Consider the following 17,926-nt stretch of genomic DNA (forward strand, 5'->3'; position numbering starts at 1 on the left):
TGTAGTTTTGTAACATCTGGAGAGCCTTGGTTCCCTCCCCCTGCTCTATGTCCTGCTGTGTAGATGTCCTCCTGTGTAGGTACCTGGCTTCCTGCAGACACCATCTTCTCTGTCTTCAGGCTCTTCTAGCCCAGTTGCAGGAGAACCAGCTGGGAGGAGAGAGCGGCCTCTGGTGGCCGGAGGAAGATACTGCGTACAGCAGTTTGCTTTTTACCATAAGCCTCATAGGCTTATGGGAAAGCATAATGGCCATAAAGGAGGCGGGGCTTAACGTCATGGGGGGGCGGGGCTTCAGCGGCCGCTTCCATCACAGTCCGGATCCACAGCCACAGGTAAATATGACAGAAGAGGGCCGGGGCTGTAAGCAGGGGAGGCACTGAGGACTCCAGCCAGCTGTCAGCAGCCATGCGGCCCTGACAACTGGGGGAAGACCGGCCCGGGGGGCATATGCCCCCCTTCCCCCCGGCCCAGCCCGCCCCTGGTCAAGGGTGACTCGGGGTTCTGTTAAGGGCGACTCAGGGTTCTCTCAAGGGTGACTCGGGGTTCTGTCAAGGAAGACTTAGGGTTCTTTGAAGGGTTAGTGGGGTTTCTGTCAAGAGTGACTTGGGGTTCTGTCAAGGGAAACTCAGGGTTCTGACAAGGGCAACTCGGGGTTCTATCAAGGGAAACCCAGGATTCTGTCAAGGGCGACTCGGGGTTCTGTCAAGGGTGACTCTGGGTTCTGTCAAGGGTGAAGGTGGGAAGGCGATTGATCCTGAGAATAGAGAAAAACTGTCTCCCAAATAAATAGAATGCACTTTGTATGTATGGCCATCGATCCATTGCTTCTCCTTCCTTCTTGGCAGGGATGGGGAATCTCCGGCCCTCCAGCTGTTGCTAAACTATGATTTCCATCATGCCTGGACGACCAAAGCTTTTGTAGTTTTGCAACAGTTGGAGGGCTGTAGGTTCCCCATGTCTGCTCTAAGGGGCCTCTGAACATTGCCCAACAACCCACCATAAATCTGTTCATGGACTCCAATCCTGATATTATATCCCCACAATTCAGTTGCATTTTTGCAGTGTCAACAAGTTTATAAGATGAAATTCAACTAACATGGAGGAATAAGGACACCTGGGGCTATAGACAGAAGTAAAATTGCATGTGAACACTCCTGTCTCATATTGTCAGTCATGTCAGATCAAAAGATTGAAGGAAGTATTATGTAATTTCTACACATTAGTTTTAGAAGACTTCAAAACAAGTATCATCTGTCTCTGTATTTGCCTCTGTTCACTTTCATGCTTGGTAACTTGGGGTTCTATCAAGGGCGACTCAGGGTTCTGTTAAGGGTGACTCGAGGTTGTGTCAAGGATTACTTAGGGTTCTGTGAAGGGTTACTCGTTGTTCTGTCAAGGGTTACTCGTTGTTCTGTCAAGGGCGACTCTGGGTTCTGTCAAGGATGACTCAGGTTTCTGTCAAGGGTGCCTTGGAGTTCTGTCAAGGGCTATGGGTTCTGTTAAGGGCGACTTGGGGTTCTGTCAAGGGCGACTTGGGGTTCTGTCAAGGGCGACTTGGGGTTCTGTCAAGGACAACTCGGGGTTCTGACAAGGAAGGCTTAGGGTTCTGTGAAGGGTTACTTGGGGTTTTGTCATGGGTGCCTTGGAGTTCTGGAAAGGGTGACTTGGGGTTCTGTCAAGGGAAACTCAGGGTTTTTGACAAGGGCAACCTGGGGTTCTGTCAAGGGTGACTCGGGGTTCTCTCAAGGATGACTTAAGGTTCTGTGAAGGGTGACTTCGGGGTTTTGTCAAGGTTGCCTCGTAGTTCTGGAAAGGGCGACTTGGGGTTCTGACAAGGGCGACTCAGGCTTCTGTCAAGGGTGAAGAGAAAAACTGTTTCCCAAATGAATACAGTGCACTGTGTATGTATGGCCATCGATCCATTCCTTCTCCTTTCCTTTTGGCAGGGATGGGGAATCTCCAGCCCTCTAGTTGTTGCTAAACTATGATTTCCATCATGCCTGGACGACCAAAGCTTTTGTAGTTCTGCAACAGCTGGAGGGCTGTAGGTTCCCCATGTCTGCTCTAAGGGGCCTCCGAACATTGCCCAACAACCCACCATAAATCTGTTCATGGACTCCAATCCTGATATTATATGCCTATAATTCAGTCGAACTAGTGCAGTCACCACTAACATGGCAGTTTCTTATTGGTGGATGCTTCAAGTGACAAGCCATCTAGTCACCAGTGTCTGGGGGGCATGTGCCAGTGTGGGAGCCAACAAGCTAACCTACCCTGCCCAGGGGATTTAGTAACAGGATTGTGGCAACAAACAAAATGTTTCTACCAAAGGAAGGAAGATCTACAGTCGCTATGACTTGTGTCTTCACGCCTTAGAGGTTATTGTAATTCTAGAAGCCTGAGCGCCGAGGGGCCGGGCTCGATATGACAGCCTGGATCATTATAGATTTGCAGCAGCAGACCTGGAATTTATTGCTCAGTATTAATGTTCGGTGACTCTGGCCTGTTGCTAGGAGACAGGGAAGAAAAAAACCTTGAAAGCCGGGATAGGCTGCGGCTCTGCATACGCTGACTTTTCAGGAATTCACATTCGCTCCAATGTATCTTGGAGATATAAATGCTGTTTTCTGCCCCTCTTACTTGTGATTATTTCCTTTAATATGATCCACTGAAAATCGTATTATTCTGGGAAAGCTGGTTAACAATTACGGTAATATAACGCCATTATAGATCTCACAGCGGGTTGTTGTCGAGCTATAACAGATTACTGTGCGCCAAAACTACCTTACTGTGCAGCGATACAGGAGGGAAGGACATGAATGCATTAAGATGGGTGATAACATGTGTGGGAGCTATAATGGGGGCCATATTGGTTTTCTATAAATAATATTATCTAAGGCCTCATACACTATTCAATGGTTGTATTCTGGAGGTAGTCATGACACCCCTACCAATAAGAAACGTGCCCCCTATATTGTATATCAGGCATGGCTCACTAAGTTAGCAGCTATGCCTTGTATTACACCTCTCTGCAGCTCAATCTCATTAAGGTGAATGACACTAAGCTGTAATTCCATTGCAATCACTACCAAATGTACAGCTACATGCATGGTAAACGATGAAGCTGTAGCATGCATCAGATACCTGGTCCCTTCAGCCTGCTGATCAGTGGGGGTGAGGAGACCCTGCACTGATCTGATATTATGGCCAGCAACCCTTAAATTGAATGTATTATCTAGATCTTTTTTAATGATTAGAGCCAGTTACTTAAACATGCTCTTTTTTCAATTTTATTTTTTGTACATTGTTATTAAGGCTGCCATTGTGCCTGAGCTGTTTTTTTTTAAACAGCAATTAGTGATATGCTTTACAGCAAGCCCCAGGGACATAGATGACAATGAACAAGACTTGTCTTACTGACATAATTGGGAAACGTTACTGAGCAGACTCTATGACCTTTAAAGAGATCGTTCCACGGGGGGAGGGGGGGTTGAACTATAAGCTTCATCTATTCTCTCTTCTGTCTGTTGGTGTTGCCTTTCACTGTAATGCTGTACAGATCACTTTAAAATTTTAGGAATATTTTATACTAAAGATGGTAAAAAGAAAATAAGAAATAACATAACCAAAAAAATCTTTAAAAAAAAACATGTTTAGTCTTGATGATTTAAACAATAAGTTATTTTCCAAGAAAACATTTTTAAGGACCCTATAACACATAACACTGTTGGACGAACAGGCAAACAACAAGTGAATGCTCATCTCTCGGCTGATCACATTGCTTTAGGTGTGTACGGCCAACAAATACTGGAAGTAAAGGATCAAACAGTGAAATGGACAATCCATCGATCATTCATATATCTTACATAAAAAGCCAGCGTAAAAGGCTCTTTAAATGGCAGCGGTCGGCCCATCCAAAAGGGCCCTAAAGCTGTTATCTGTCCAGAACTATAATAGGACTCACATATAGGTGTATAGACACTACTGTCATTCCATATACCTCCCAACTCTGACATTTAAATCTGTTTGGGTGGGTATAAAATTATTAACCTGGGGTTACAGTAGAAATTGCTTAACCACAGCTAAATGCACAGAGGGGACACAGAACTCCTATTCTGCTGAACAATGACCTCCGCACAGGTCACAGAACATCCCTAGAAAACTCTCCCATGAAAGTCAGTAGGGTCCCCTCCAGTCTATTGTTCTTATATCTATTGGGCTTACTATAAAGCAAATCTTTAAATGCTGTTAAAAGCATCTCAGGCAAGATGGCTGCCCCCATAAAAATTTAATAAAAAATTACAGTGAGAAAATAGAACCAGATTAGAAAAAGTTTCTTACAGGTAACTTATTCTGCATCACTTCACCCCATGAGGGCACACAGTCTAAATTCACCTATCTTTATGTAGGAGGAAACCCACACAAACTCCTTGTAGATGTTGCCCTTGGTGGATTGTGAACCCAAGACCCCAATGCTGCAAGGCAACACTAACCACTCAACCACCATGTTGCTCACAGTGAGGATTTTTTTTAGGCCTTTTTTCTGTAATCAACAATGAATTCGTCATCCTCCATCCAACACAAGCTAGACACTGGCTGAGGTTAATCGTGTTAATCCGGTATGTTTTCTCATAGACACATAATCTGTACGTCCCCCAGCTGCAAAACGCCTGCAGGAGCGCCACCATGCTGTTTCATCATTATGTTTCAGAGAAATGAAGCCACAGCATAAACCTGCCACACAAAACAAGTTTATCTGAGAGGCGGATCATTACGGGGTAAATGGATTACACTAAGCGCTGACGCTAATTCTGTTTTATCTGCGGAATTTATATACGAGACAAAGAAATAAACTGTGATATATAGACGGAGAAACAACTACGCAGCTAAGCAGCATCACTTCATGGCCGCAGTGCTCCTAGGAGAAGGAGATGGGTTACTGCCGGTGTCACAAATCATCTATAACCAGTACCAGATTTCCATGGCAGGAACCTGTAGGAACAGATTGTCATCTTAGGGCCTTATTACACAGGGTGATTATAGGTCTAACAGGCTGATACTTACCTCCTGTAATAGGACCAGTATTTAGCAAACGAACAAGCAAATGCTCATTCGTCATCTGATCGCGTTCTTTAGACCATTGCTCATCGCCTGCACGCCCCCCTGTGTAATAGAGCATGTACGGCTGATCAATGATAGAATTAAAGGCCACATGAACTATCCAGCGATCATTCTTGTGGTCCTGCCTGCCTGATACCGAGCCTGGTAATAGGCTCAATGAGCGAGTGCCAATCTAGGAGATTGATGCTCCTATTGCAGTGTGGTGCGGTTGGGCTGTATAATATCCCCAAAAGAACAACAATCCACAGAATAGGAGATAACAACATCTTATCCTTGCGGATTCAAATACTGATGACAATGGGGTTCCTTTGCCCCATTTACTTAAATACGCGCTCTTTCACTGATAGAGATAGTTAAAGAAGTCCGGCAAAAAATTTATTAACCCTTAGAGGACCGGGCCAATTTGAATTTTTGCACTTCCGTTTTTTTTCCTCCTTGGGCTTAAAAGGCCATAGCAGTTGCATTTTTCCACCTAAAAACCCACATGAGCCCTTATTTTTGCGTCACTAATTGTACTTTGCAATGACAGGCTGAATTTTTGCATAAAGTACACTGCAAAACCAGAAAAAAATTCAATGTGTGGTGAAATTGGAAAAAAAAAAAAACGCATTTTTTTATTTGGGGGTATTTGTTTTTACGCCATTCGCCCTGTGGTAAAACTGACTTGTTATATATGTTCCTCCAGTCGTTACGATTACGACGATGTGTAACATGTATAACTTTTCTTTTATCTGATGGCCTGTAAAATATTCAAACCATTGTTAACATATATATGTTCCTTAAAATTGCTCTATTACCATGTTTATCCTTTTATCCTTTGGTCTATGGGGCTGTGTGAGGTGTCATTTTTTGTGCCATATTGTTTACTTTCTATCGGTACCTTGATTGCGCATATGCGACTTTTTGATTGTTTTTTATAACTATTTTTCTGGATTTGATGCGACCAAAAATGCACAATTTTGCACTTTGGGATTTTTTGGCGCTTAGGCCGTTTACTGTGCGAGATCAGGAATGTGATTAATTAATAGTTCAGGCGATTAAACATGGGGCGATACTAAGCATGTTTGTTTATTTATTTATTTTTATAACATGGGAAAAGGGGGGTAATTGAAACTTTTATTAGGGGAGGGGGATTTTTTTTTACACTTATACTAGAAGTCCCCCTGGGCCGGTGCTAGATGTAAGGATACAATACCTTAATAAAAATTTTCGCCGAACTTCTCCTGTAAGTACATTCACCGGATTTGTACAGCAGTACCATAAAGAGTGAATGGAGCACAGTCCACATTTCTGAATTTGGGTATTTGTTAGGGAAGTCTGACATTAATGACATCACGGGGTTTACCCTAGCAGTGTTGGCCCAGAAGGGTGCAGAGAAAACATAATCTTCTGTATTTTCTCTCTCTAACTTTGCGCGATATGCAGCAAGCGCACAAAGAGGGAAGACCAGTCCCAGGTTAGTGGGGGCAGCTGGATTTTTATGGGGGCAGCAGTAGTAAGCTATTTACAGGAGCATCAGCAATAACAGGCACTTTTTGGGACACCAGTTGCATGGATTTTTATGGGAATTACTTATGGGAAATGATGGCGCTATCAGCCACAAGCACTTTAATGTGATTAGCAAGCACATTATAGAAGCATCAGTGGCAGGCACATTATGGAAGCATTCGTGGCAGGGACTTTATGGAGGCATCGGAGGCAGGCACTTAGTGGAGGCATAAGAGGAAGGCACTTTAGGAATGCATCAGAGGCAAGCACTTCATGGATTCATTGGACACAGGCACTTTATGGAGTCATTGGACACAGGCACCTTATGGGGGCCTCAGAGGCAAGTACTTTATGGAGGCATCGGAGGCAGGCACTTTATAGAGGCATTGGAGACAAAAATGTTATGGAGGCATTGAGGCAGGTACTTTATGGAAGCGTCAGAGACAAGCACTATATGGAGGCATCGGAGGAAGGTATTTATAGAAGCATCAGCGGCAGGCACTTTATGAAGGCATAGGTAGGCATTGGAGGTAGGAACTTTATGGAGGCATCGAGGCAGGTACTTTATGGGGGCATTGGAGACAAGCACAGAGGCAAGCAATTTATTGAGGTATCAGAGGCAGGCACCTTATGGAAGCATCAGCGTTAGGCACTTTATGAAGACATTGGAGGCAGAAACTTTATGGAGACATTGGAGGCAGAAACTTTATGGAGGTATTGGAGGCAGGCACCTTGGGAAGCATCGAAGGAGGGTACTTTATGGAAGCATCAGCGGCAGGCAATTTATGAAGGCATCAGCGGCAGGCACTTTATGGAGGCATCAGAGGCAGGCACTTTATGGAGGCATCAGAGGCAGGCACTTTATGGAGGCATTGTAGCCAGGCACTTTATGGAGGCATCAGAGGCAGGCACTTTATGGAGGCATTGTAGCCAGGCACTTTATGGAGGCATCAGAGGCAGGCACTTTACATAGGCATTGTAGCCAGGCACTTTATGGAGACATCAGAGGCAGGTACTTTATGGAGGCATTGTAGCCAGGCACTTTATGGAGGCATCAGAGGCAGGCACTTTATGGAGGCATTGTAGCCAGGCACTTTATGGAGGCATCAGAGGCAGGCACTTTACATAGGCATTGTAGCCAGGCACTTTATGGAGACAACAGTAACAGACATTTTATAGGCAATCAGTGGAAGCCACAATACTGTACAGTCCATAGCAGGACCCTGTGGTGGCATTAGTGTTAAGCAATTTATGGGGACATCAATGGCAGGAATATTTGGAGGTTCATATATTATAAAATTCTGTATCCGAACCTGTGATCAGTATGTGCAGTGAAGATTCACTTGTGTCTGCCATCTGATTCTGTAAGTGATGAATCACCTCCTCCGGGTTATCCTCATATAATGATGAAGGCAGATTTATACAGGAATTCACCCTTTGAGGGAGCAGACATATTGTATGTTATGGATATTGCAGCCAGGAGATGGGAAGCAGTACACATGCACTTGGCCTTTGATGTTGTGCTGCTTCTATGTGCTCCTTGGGGAGCCGAGTCTTCATGTATTATGAAGGAGCTTCTCAGTCATGCATTATAGAAGAGGTCACGCTCACCATCCAAGTAGAAATCATTCCGGCTTTCAGGATGAAATACCGCACAATTAGATCCTTTGCTTTTTCATTTGGAAGTATCTGAGATCTTTTTTTCAATGGTCCCGAGGTTCACTGTTTCTGATGATTGTACTTATGCTCAGTATGAACAGAAAGTCTTATGAATAAAGGGAAGATACATGAAGGATGTGCACTGCTATCATAGCCCCAGGAATAGAAAATGATACACCACTGACTGATTGATCCAATAACCTAGAAAGTCTGATCACCCGCCACCTGCTTATAACATGGGATTTCACATACAAAAAGCAGAAGACAAAAAATACTTGGGTTATAAACAGTAAGGCCCAAGCCCATCGTCATATAGAGATACCATTTTGTACAGAGCCATATTAGGTACATGAGTCCTTTACTGCACTTTTCAGCTGTTTTTCTAACTTTGAGTGGTAGTTGGAGCCCAAATTTAGTTAAAAGAAATATTCAATGTGGAGAAACAAAAAAAAAAAAAAATGAAATTATAAAAGAAAAATTGCAAAGAAATTATGTATTGTGACATTTGACAAAAGTTTTATACAAACAAATGTATAGTATGTAGTATACACTGTTAAAATATGTCAGCAATAATGTCAATTGAAAGAAGATGTGGTCGTGGCTCAGGACTCAAGCCACATAGGAGGGGGTCACGGCCACATAGGAGGGGGTCACCAGCCACATAGGAGGGGGTCACAAGCCACATTTGTTAAGGCCCATCTATGATGAAGAACTCTTTCTATGACACCCTAATAGGGCATACGGGAAGGGGTTGCCATCACCAGAAAAAAGCAACTGTTTTTATTCAGAACAAAAATAGGTCAAAAATAGACGGCCATCACTCGCAGATAATGGACATCTTTTTGATGTCCAGCAGCAATCATGGGTGCAAAATTCCATCGTGTGAAGTTACAGAAGGGTTAAAGACCAAATCCACATGTTTCCATACTATGAATTTCATTTTTTTCATGATGATCTTGCAAGTGATGTCAGGGCAGGATTCGGGGAGGTCTGCAATACACAACTCCCATCCTGCCACAACTGCTGGGATCAGATAAAACTTTATTAAAATACAAAAGATTAAAACAAATATTATAAAATGTAAAGGCAACTTTTACTCATACCTCAAAGTATAACATTTCCCACAATGAACAAAGCCACTCAAGTGCAAAAAGTTTTAAGGCCTGGTATTAGGAACATAGCTGGCGTTTAATTTAGAAGGTACGGGGAGAGTACACAGACAGTGGTCCTTAGCCTGGTCTCACCTGGCTGACCCTGTATACTTGCAGCCCTAGGCAGCTGCGGACAACCACAGTAACGGTCCTTTACCTGAGGCTATGGTGATTACAGAATAGAGATAAGACAGTTCAAACACCAAATAATAGTCGTACAGGCCAGAGTCAAACCAAATGGACCATGCAGCATCAAATCAGGAAAGTAGTCAGGGAAGCAAGAGCCGAAGTCAAGACAGTGAGATAGCAGTGCAGACAAGGATTTAGGAGACACTTGCACACTAGCAAAACTAGTCTAATAGCCAGCGATGGAAATGGGAACTATTGGCTGTATAAGAGGTCAGGTGTCTGGGCCAGAACGTGATTCGACCAGCCCTCTGATCCTCACTTGGCACACTTACAGACACTACACTTGGCTGTCAGGGAGATCTGTCAGCCATTCCCCACTTCAGCACAGCTGTAAAATTCAAAACTCTCGCTGGGTGGACATGAACCCATGGCGCCTTGCATTGCCAGGGATGTCTTCAGGTATCTAAGACATCACCTGGCTGGCAGCGCTGGCTGTGAGTGGAGGAATGTGCGCCAGCAGTGTATAGCTGCCAGGATGGACCCCTGTGAGTCTGAGGCGGCACTCTGGGTGCTGCCAAAGACGTGGCTGCAGCGAGGTCATGTACGGATATAATCCCTGGATTGTCAAATGTGAAGTGTGATGTTTTTAAACAAGTATTCAGGCTAAAAGCTAATTTTATGCCAAGCCCCATTGGCCGGTGATTGGTTGAGCAAGCAGGTCCTGTATCCTAGTGCTCATCATGGAAGCAGGAAAAAGAGAGAAGATCCGGGGACTGAATATAAGCAGGACCAAACTGAAGTTGTGAAAAGTGGGGGGAACCGGGCTGGGTACGTTTTCATTTCTTATTTTAGAGGTCCAGGACAATATAAAGTTTTAGCCTAGGGCTGAAAACCCCTTTAAAGTGTACTTGTCGTTATAGTCTCGTGCTGGTTGAAAAAAAGTGAACAAATGCAGGACGTCCCAGCAGTACAGAGAGTCACAGCTCAATGTGTCCGTCAATCACATGACTGCCTTCTCTGTGAGCGCTCAGATGACCGGGACTTCCTGCATTTAGTCTTTTTTTAAAGAGTCTAAACACAGAAAGTGACATGTTTTTCATGATAACTAAAGAAAAAAATAATGATGAATGTATTGCAGATTTGCTTTATATCACATTTACTGTTGATTTAGATTTTGAAAGTTATAACGACAGTGACACTTTAAATCCAAAAATAGTCTAGTTATGGGGTTGGGGGGGGGGGATATGGTAAGATAAACAATGCCTTTTTTTGCTCTTTTGCATCATTACTTGGGTAGTAGCAAATCTAGAAACACAAGTGTGCACATTTGTCGCTGCCACATTTCTTGTTCTCATCGGGTGCACACAGCAGAGGTTGAGGACACTTCTGTGCCTGAGCAAACAACAAGTCTTCTCCGAGCCCTGTGTGTTGTCTCTAGAGATGTGTGAACAGATGTGATTAGGGAAGTCAAAGTATAGTACTTCACTGTAAATAAAGTGTTGTCTCCTCTGCTACAGCTGACTCTCCAATCTTTATTGCATTTCCATAAGGTCACCTTTTTGAAGTGTCCCCAATCGTCCCCAAAAGCCTGTCAGCCTACACCAACATGACATAGGGAATTGTTCCGTGTCTCAACTTTTCCTCCAGGGCAGTTTCTAGGTCATTTTGGCAACAGGGCGAATCTTAATTATGTTATCTTAATTACAGTTATGACGCGGCGGAGGGGGGGCGGCGGCAGGGATTTGGCCGTCCGTCCGAAGATGGCACAAGATGGCGGACAGCCTCGACACGGATCAGGTAATGTATAATGCACCACACACTTTCAGGTACACGGGCGGGGGTGGTGGGACACGGGGAAGGGGGTGATTCACAGACATAACATACATTACAAAGTTGTATAACTTTGTAATGTGTGTTATTCTGTGAATAATTTTTTAGCGCCGCACTACCCCTTTAATAATGTTCCCTGCTGTGCCCATATACAATAATAATGCTTCCTACTGTGTCTCCATATAGTAATAATGTGCCTGCTGTGCCCAATATATAGTAATAATGCCCCTGTTGTGCCCTCTATACAGTAATGCCCCTGATGTGCCATCTACACAGTAATAATGCCTCCTGCTGTGCCTCCATATAGTAATAATGTCCCCTGCTGTGCCCCCACATATAGTAATAATGTCTCCTGCTGTGCCCCCATATAGTAATAATGCCCACTGCTGTGCGCTCCATACAGTAGTAATGCCTCCTGCTGTGCCCCCATACAGTAATAATGCCTTCTGCTGTGCCTCCATATAGTAATAATGTCCTCTGCTGTTCCCCCACATATAGTAATAATGTCCCCTGCTGTGTACTCCATACAGCAATAATGCCCACTGCTATGCCTTCATATAGTAATAATGTCTCCTGCTGTGCCTTCCATATAGTAATAATGCCTTCTGCTGTGCCCCCATACAGTAATAATGCCCCCTGCTGTGCCCTGCATGCAGTATTAATGTCTCTTGCTGTGCCCCTATAGTAGTAATGTCTCCTTGTATTGCCCCAACACACACACAAAAAAATTCAAGCCAATATATTCACCTAAACCTGACATGAAGCCAGTCTTCCTCTCTCCTGGCTCTCTGCTCTCCTCTCCAGCTTCTGAGCTGCCAGATGGATGCTCCAGCAGAGCTCGGAGGAAGGAGGTTGCGGGAGGTCGGGGCTTGGGTGCAGAGAGGGCGCCATTCATTCGGTAAGTGGGGCTGGGCACCCTTAGCTGTTGGGGTCCTGTGCAGTGGCCTGGCCTGCCCAGTCCTAGAAACTGCCCTGTTCTCTTCTTCTCATTCAGAACACATGTATGCCCTGCCAAGTTAAATGTTTGTGTATATGGGGTGGATGAGATAAAGGGCTATGCTTGGCCAACAGCTGTTGAAGGTACATAGGCACCTGAAAACGCAACACGAAACATATCATGAAAACTCCAAATTACTATTTTCTATATAGACAAGTTTATCTGCTAGAGTTGATCCTTAAAGGGGCGCCCCACCCAGTGATGAGCTGCAGATCTCCAGGTTTGGGCTGCTGGGTATATTTCTGCAGCTTTGTGAATACAGCGCGCAAGGTGACGTGTCCTCTTTAATATGGTAATTCTATGATGTGCGGCTTACTACAATCACACATTAATCTGCGCTTAGCTGATCACACAAGCATCAGATGGTGTTACAAAAGAGAAAAATGTAAATCTGCGGCACACTTCACACTTGTCGTAATCTCACATTAACTGACACAAAACCTGGTTCAGCCGTGACTGTTCCATTTATCTTACAAAGAAGCTCATCTATGGCTGCTGCTCCTTTGTTTGCAGATGTGAGGAGGCGCGGCATTTAATGTGATTATATTATGTATAATGACTGGGAAATTAATATCCCATCAATAGTTGATCAGTGGGGCTCCCCCTGCCATCCCCCAGAGCCCAGCCGCACTATTGATGAGGCCTTGTGAAGGTGCAAAAAATGAGTGGCGATCAGTGATCATTGTTTACCTGTCATCAGCCTGTGTCTACATATAATTAAAGTGACTCTGTACCCACAATCTGTCCCCCCCAAACCACTTGTACCTTCGGATAGCTGCTTTTACTCCAAGATCTGTCCTGGGGTCTGTTCTGCAGGTGATGCAGTTATTGTCCTAATAAAAACAAATTTTAAACTTGCAGCCCTGTGTCAAACGGCCATGGCCTAGAATATCTGTGCCCTAACTTTGCACCACCCTCTTCATCATTAGGAACGCCCCTAGAACATTTTTTCCTGTCTGAACACTGCACAGGTGCCTTAACGATCCAGTCCATGTGTCATGCTCACACAGCTGATGAATAGTAGAAAATCTGCCTGGATCATTCCTAATGATGAGGAGGGTGGGGAGGAGGGACAGAGAGGTTGTGCCAGTCTAATGCATACACAATCTAGGCCACCGCCATTTGGCACCAGTTTAAAAGTTGTTTTATAGGACAATATCTGCATCACCTGCCGAACAGACCCAAGGACAGATCTTGGATTAAAAGCAGCTATCTGACGGTACAACCAGTTTAGGGTGGGCAGATTGTGGGTACAGAGTCACTTTAAGATTAAAGGGACTAGAAAAGGCATATCCAGAGAATATTCCATGAGTGTCCTGAGGCTTCATTGCCTATAGGAGTCACTGAAACAGCCGTGTCTTAGTGCTGTGCGTTTTGATATTTTGACTCCTGATTGACCCAGATCTTGACAGCAAGCTCTTTCCAAGATATTGCCTCTACCTTAAAGGGGTTGTCCAGCATAAATCTTTTTCTTTTAAATCAACTGATTTCAGAAAGTTATACAGATTTGTAATTTACTTCTTAAAAATCTTGTCTTTACATACTTATCAGCTGCTGTATGTCTTGCAGGAAATGTTTTCTTTTTAGTCTGACACAGTGCTCTCTGCTGACATCTCTGGCCGAGACAGGAGCTGTCCAGAGCAGGAGAGGTTTTCTATGGGGATTTGCTGTTGCTCTGGGCAGTTCCTGCCTCCGACAGAGGTGTCAGCAGAAAGAAACATTTCCTGCAGGACATATATCAGCTGATAAGTACTGGAAGACTGGAGATTGTTTTAAACAGAAGTAAATTACAAATTACAAAATATAATGTTCTGAAACCAGTCGATTTGAAAGAAAAACGATTTTTTTAGCTGGACAAACCCTTTAATTTATCCACCTGGTCCCCTTTCTCCGACAGAGAGCTTCCTTAGGGCTTTGCATTTGCAGTAAAATTGCAGTTTAGAGAATCCACTTTACATGACCGTAACACAAAATCTGATTGGGAAATCACAGGGAGCTTTGCATACATCACCGATCTCAGGATCTTCTTTATCAGGATGTATATAAATTCTAAGCTACACCTAGTTAACCAATGGACCATAAAGGGTTTTTCTTGTGACAGCTTAGCCCAGGCTCAAGCATAGGATGCTGCAGCCAGTCTCTGGGTCAGCAGTCATCTGACAGTGCATGTGACTCACTGAGGCTAGTGATTGCCTTCAGCGCCCCCTGCTGAGTGTACAGGGACTTTATCTGGGCACTTTTGTTAGGAGTCAGTGGTGGGGTGAGTATATTGTTCTTTTATCATTACTTGCCCCTTTAAAGGGAACCAATCACCCAGAAAATCAATGTAAAGACAAGGATATGTGCTGATAGATCACCCAGCACACTTCCCAAATATGCCCCTGTAACCTCTGTGCCCCCCTCAATTAGACAGTAATCTTACTTTGTTCAGGTCACGCGTTGTATGTAAATTTTTGCTAAGTAGTCCTGGTGGGCGTATGTAGTCCTGGTGGGCGTATGTAGTCACGGTCCGGGGGCGTATCTAGTCACGGTCCGGGGGCGTATGTAGTCACGGTCCAGGGCTGTAATCACGCCCAGAGGGGCGTGATTCGGAGGCTTGCGGTCCAGTGACGTCATCCGGCGGCTTGCGTTTCGCGTCGCGGCCGCGCTGACGTGTTCGGGAACCCGCGCATGCGCAGTACGTCAGCGTCGTCTCCCGCCGTACTGCGCATGCGCGGGTTCCCGAACACGTCAGCGCGGCCGCGACGCGGAACGCAAGCCGCCGGATGACGTCACTGGACCGCAAGCCTCCGAATCACGCCCCTCTGGGCGTGATTACAGCCCCGGACCGTGACTACATACGCCCCCGGACCGTGACTAGATACGCCCCCGGACCGTGACTACATACGCCCACCAGGACTACATACGCCCACCAGGACTACTTAGCAAAAATTTACATACAGCGCGTGACCTGAACAAAGTAAGATAACTGTCTAATTGAGGGGGGCACAGAGGTTACAGGGGCATATTTGGGAAGTGTGCTGGGTGATCTATCAGCACATATCCTTGTCTTTACATTGATTTTCTGGGTGATTGGTTCCCTTTAACTGTCTTAGCAGGACAATGATAAAGAATTACCAAAAATATTGCATTCCCTGCCATTTCCTCTATTCTTGTCACTACTCAATCAACAACTGAGTTCAGAATTATTTTGATAACAGATAACATAGATATTTGAGCACTCTTTCACAATATAATTTATTCAGACACTCTATGGAGGTATTATTTAGCCAATAAATATGTATATTATGTTTTGTGCAGACAATGTAAAGTACGGCTCCGGCCATACTCTTCATTATTTGCTATGGCTAATTGGAGTTTGGGTACACCCGAATGTACCCGTATTCCAATTAAAAACAAGGGATGTTAACCCGGCCAGTACTGCAGTACTGGCCAGGTTTAACATCTCAGACAGTGGCTGTTCTGTGACATGGCCGCCGGACCTCTTTAAGTTCAGTGAGCTTCCGGGATGCCGGCCCTGGACGGAAGCTCACTGATGCAGGACCGCGGCGCCCGGACTTCTCCTCGCTCCTCCTCGGTAGCTGACATGTGACGTCATCACGTCACATGTCAGCCGCCGTGCAGTAGAGAGGAGAAATCCGGGCGCCGCAGTCCTGCATCAGTGAGCTTCAGTCCAGGGCCGGCATCCCGGAAGCTCACTGAACTGAAGAGAAGCTGCTTTTTCATTTTTTACATAAATGTTGCAATGTGGGGGGCTGCAAAAGGGGTCTATACTGGGGGGGGGCTGCACAAGGGGTTTTTACTATGAGGGGGGCTGCACAGGGGGTCTATACTATGAGGGGGGCTGCACAGGGGGTGTATACTATGAGGGGGGCTGCACATGGGGTCTATACTATGAGGGGGGCTGCACAGGGGGTCTATACTAAAAGGGGGGCTGCACAGGGGGTCTATACAATGGGGGGGCTGCACAGGGGGTCTATACAATGGGGGGGTCTGCACAGGGGGTCTATACTATGAGGGGGGCTGCACAGGGGGTCTATACTATGAGGGGGGGGGGCTGCACAGGGGGTCTATACTATGAGGGGTGGCTGCACCAGTGGTCTATACCATGGAAGGGGGGCTATACAGGGGGTCTATACTATGAGGGGGTTACACAGGGGGTCTATACTGTTGGGGATGTACACAGGGGGTCTATACTGTTGGGGGCTACACAGGGGGTCTATACTGTGGTGGCTACACAGGGGATCTATACTGTGGGTGGCTGCACAGGGGGTCTATACTGTGGGGGGGGGGGCTACACAGGGGGTTTATACTATGGGGGGCTACACAGGGGTCTATATCTACATTATCTGTACTCAGAGATATCACTGTGTTATCTGTGGTGTTACATAGGACTGCAGATGACATCTACATTATCTGTACTCAGAGATATCACTGTGTTATCTGTGGTGTTACATAGGACTGCAGGTGACATCTACTGCATTATCTGTACTCAGAGATATCACTGTGTTATCTGTGTTGTTACATAGGACTGCAGGTGACATCTACTGCATTATCTGTACTCAGAGATATCACTGTGTTATCTGTGGTGTTACATAGGACTGCAGGTGACATCTACATTATCTGTACTCAGAGATATTACTGTGTTATCTGTGCTGTTACATAGGACTGCAGGTGACTACTACATTATCTGTACTCAGAGATATTACTGTGTTATCTGTGGTGTTACATAGGACTGCAGGTGACTACTACATTATCTGTACTCAGAGATATTACTGTGTTATCTGTGGTGTTACATAGGACTGCAGGTGACATCAGGTGACTTCTCCAGGTTGCAGAAGTTCAAACTTCATTGTGCCTGCTGATAGTTTATTATGGGAGTTGTAGTTTTGCAGCACTACAACCCCTATCATACCCAACTGGCAGTTCATGATGAGAGTTGTAGTTTTTCAGCTGGAGAGTCAAAGATTGGAATACAATGATTAGACAATAACACATTACAGTCCATTAATTATAGGGGGCAGTAGTGCAGTACATGAGGTGGAGGCAGTGACAGTGCATTAGAACATGGTGGCACATTAGAGTAATTGGATATAACGTTAGATAGGACTTTGCCTGATCGGGTGAGATGGGGGGGGGGGGGCCCCAAGCTAAAATTTTGCACCAGGGCCCATCAGCCTTTAGCTACGCCCCTGCATACAGCTACTCTATATAAACTGTACGACCAGCATATCACAATGCTATACTATCCCACTTCTAGATGTAAGAGAGCAGACGGATGAAAATGTTTGTGTCTGATATCTATTATCTACGGCATGATGCTCCGGTTATATAGGTCATGTATTATGGTAATTGTCCCCTAGGCACCAGGTAATGGACAGCTTCTTGTCCAGCCGTGGGCTGCGTCACATTTTTAACCTTACTGTTAATAAAAGGCAGAACTCTGTGTCTCATTTCCATGAGACATGGGGGATGTACACAGCTCTGCTTCTATGGGAATAAAAAAATTTCCATATATGAGAGCTGTGCAGAGGACATTCTGCTTCACCAT

At 45.1% G+C, this 17,926-nt stretch overlaps 1 protein-coding gene across 1 annotated transcript in view; it reads left to right on the top strand.

Annotated features, from left to right (window-relative positions):
* Nucleotides 1-11,293: 11,293 nt before the first annotated feature.
* Nucleotides 11,294-17,926, top strand: part of FKBP1B (FKBP prolyl isomerase 1B) — a 58,220-nt gene continuing 51,587 nt past the window's right edge. The window contains exon 1 of the mRNA XM_069975698.1: nucleotides 11,294-11,345. Coding sequence (XP_069831799.1) covers nucleotides 11,309-11,345 — 37 coding nt within the window. The 5' untranslated portion in view covers nucleotides 11,294-11,308. The remainder of the gene's footprint in view (nucleotides 11,346-17,926) is intronic.

The sequence above is a fragment of the Dendropsophus ebraccatus genome, chromosome 6 (assembly GCF_027789765.1).
Source record: "Dendropsophus ebraccatus isolate aDenEbr1 chromosome 6, aDenEbr1.pat, whole genome shotgun sequence".
NCBI classification, from domain to species: domain Eukaryota; kingdom Metazoa; phylum Chordata; class Amphibia; order Anura; family Hylidae; genus Dendropsophus; species Dendropsophus ebraccatus.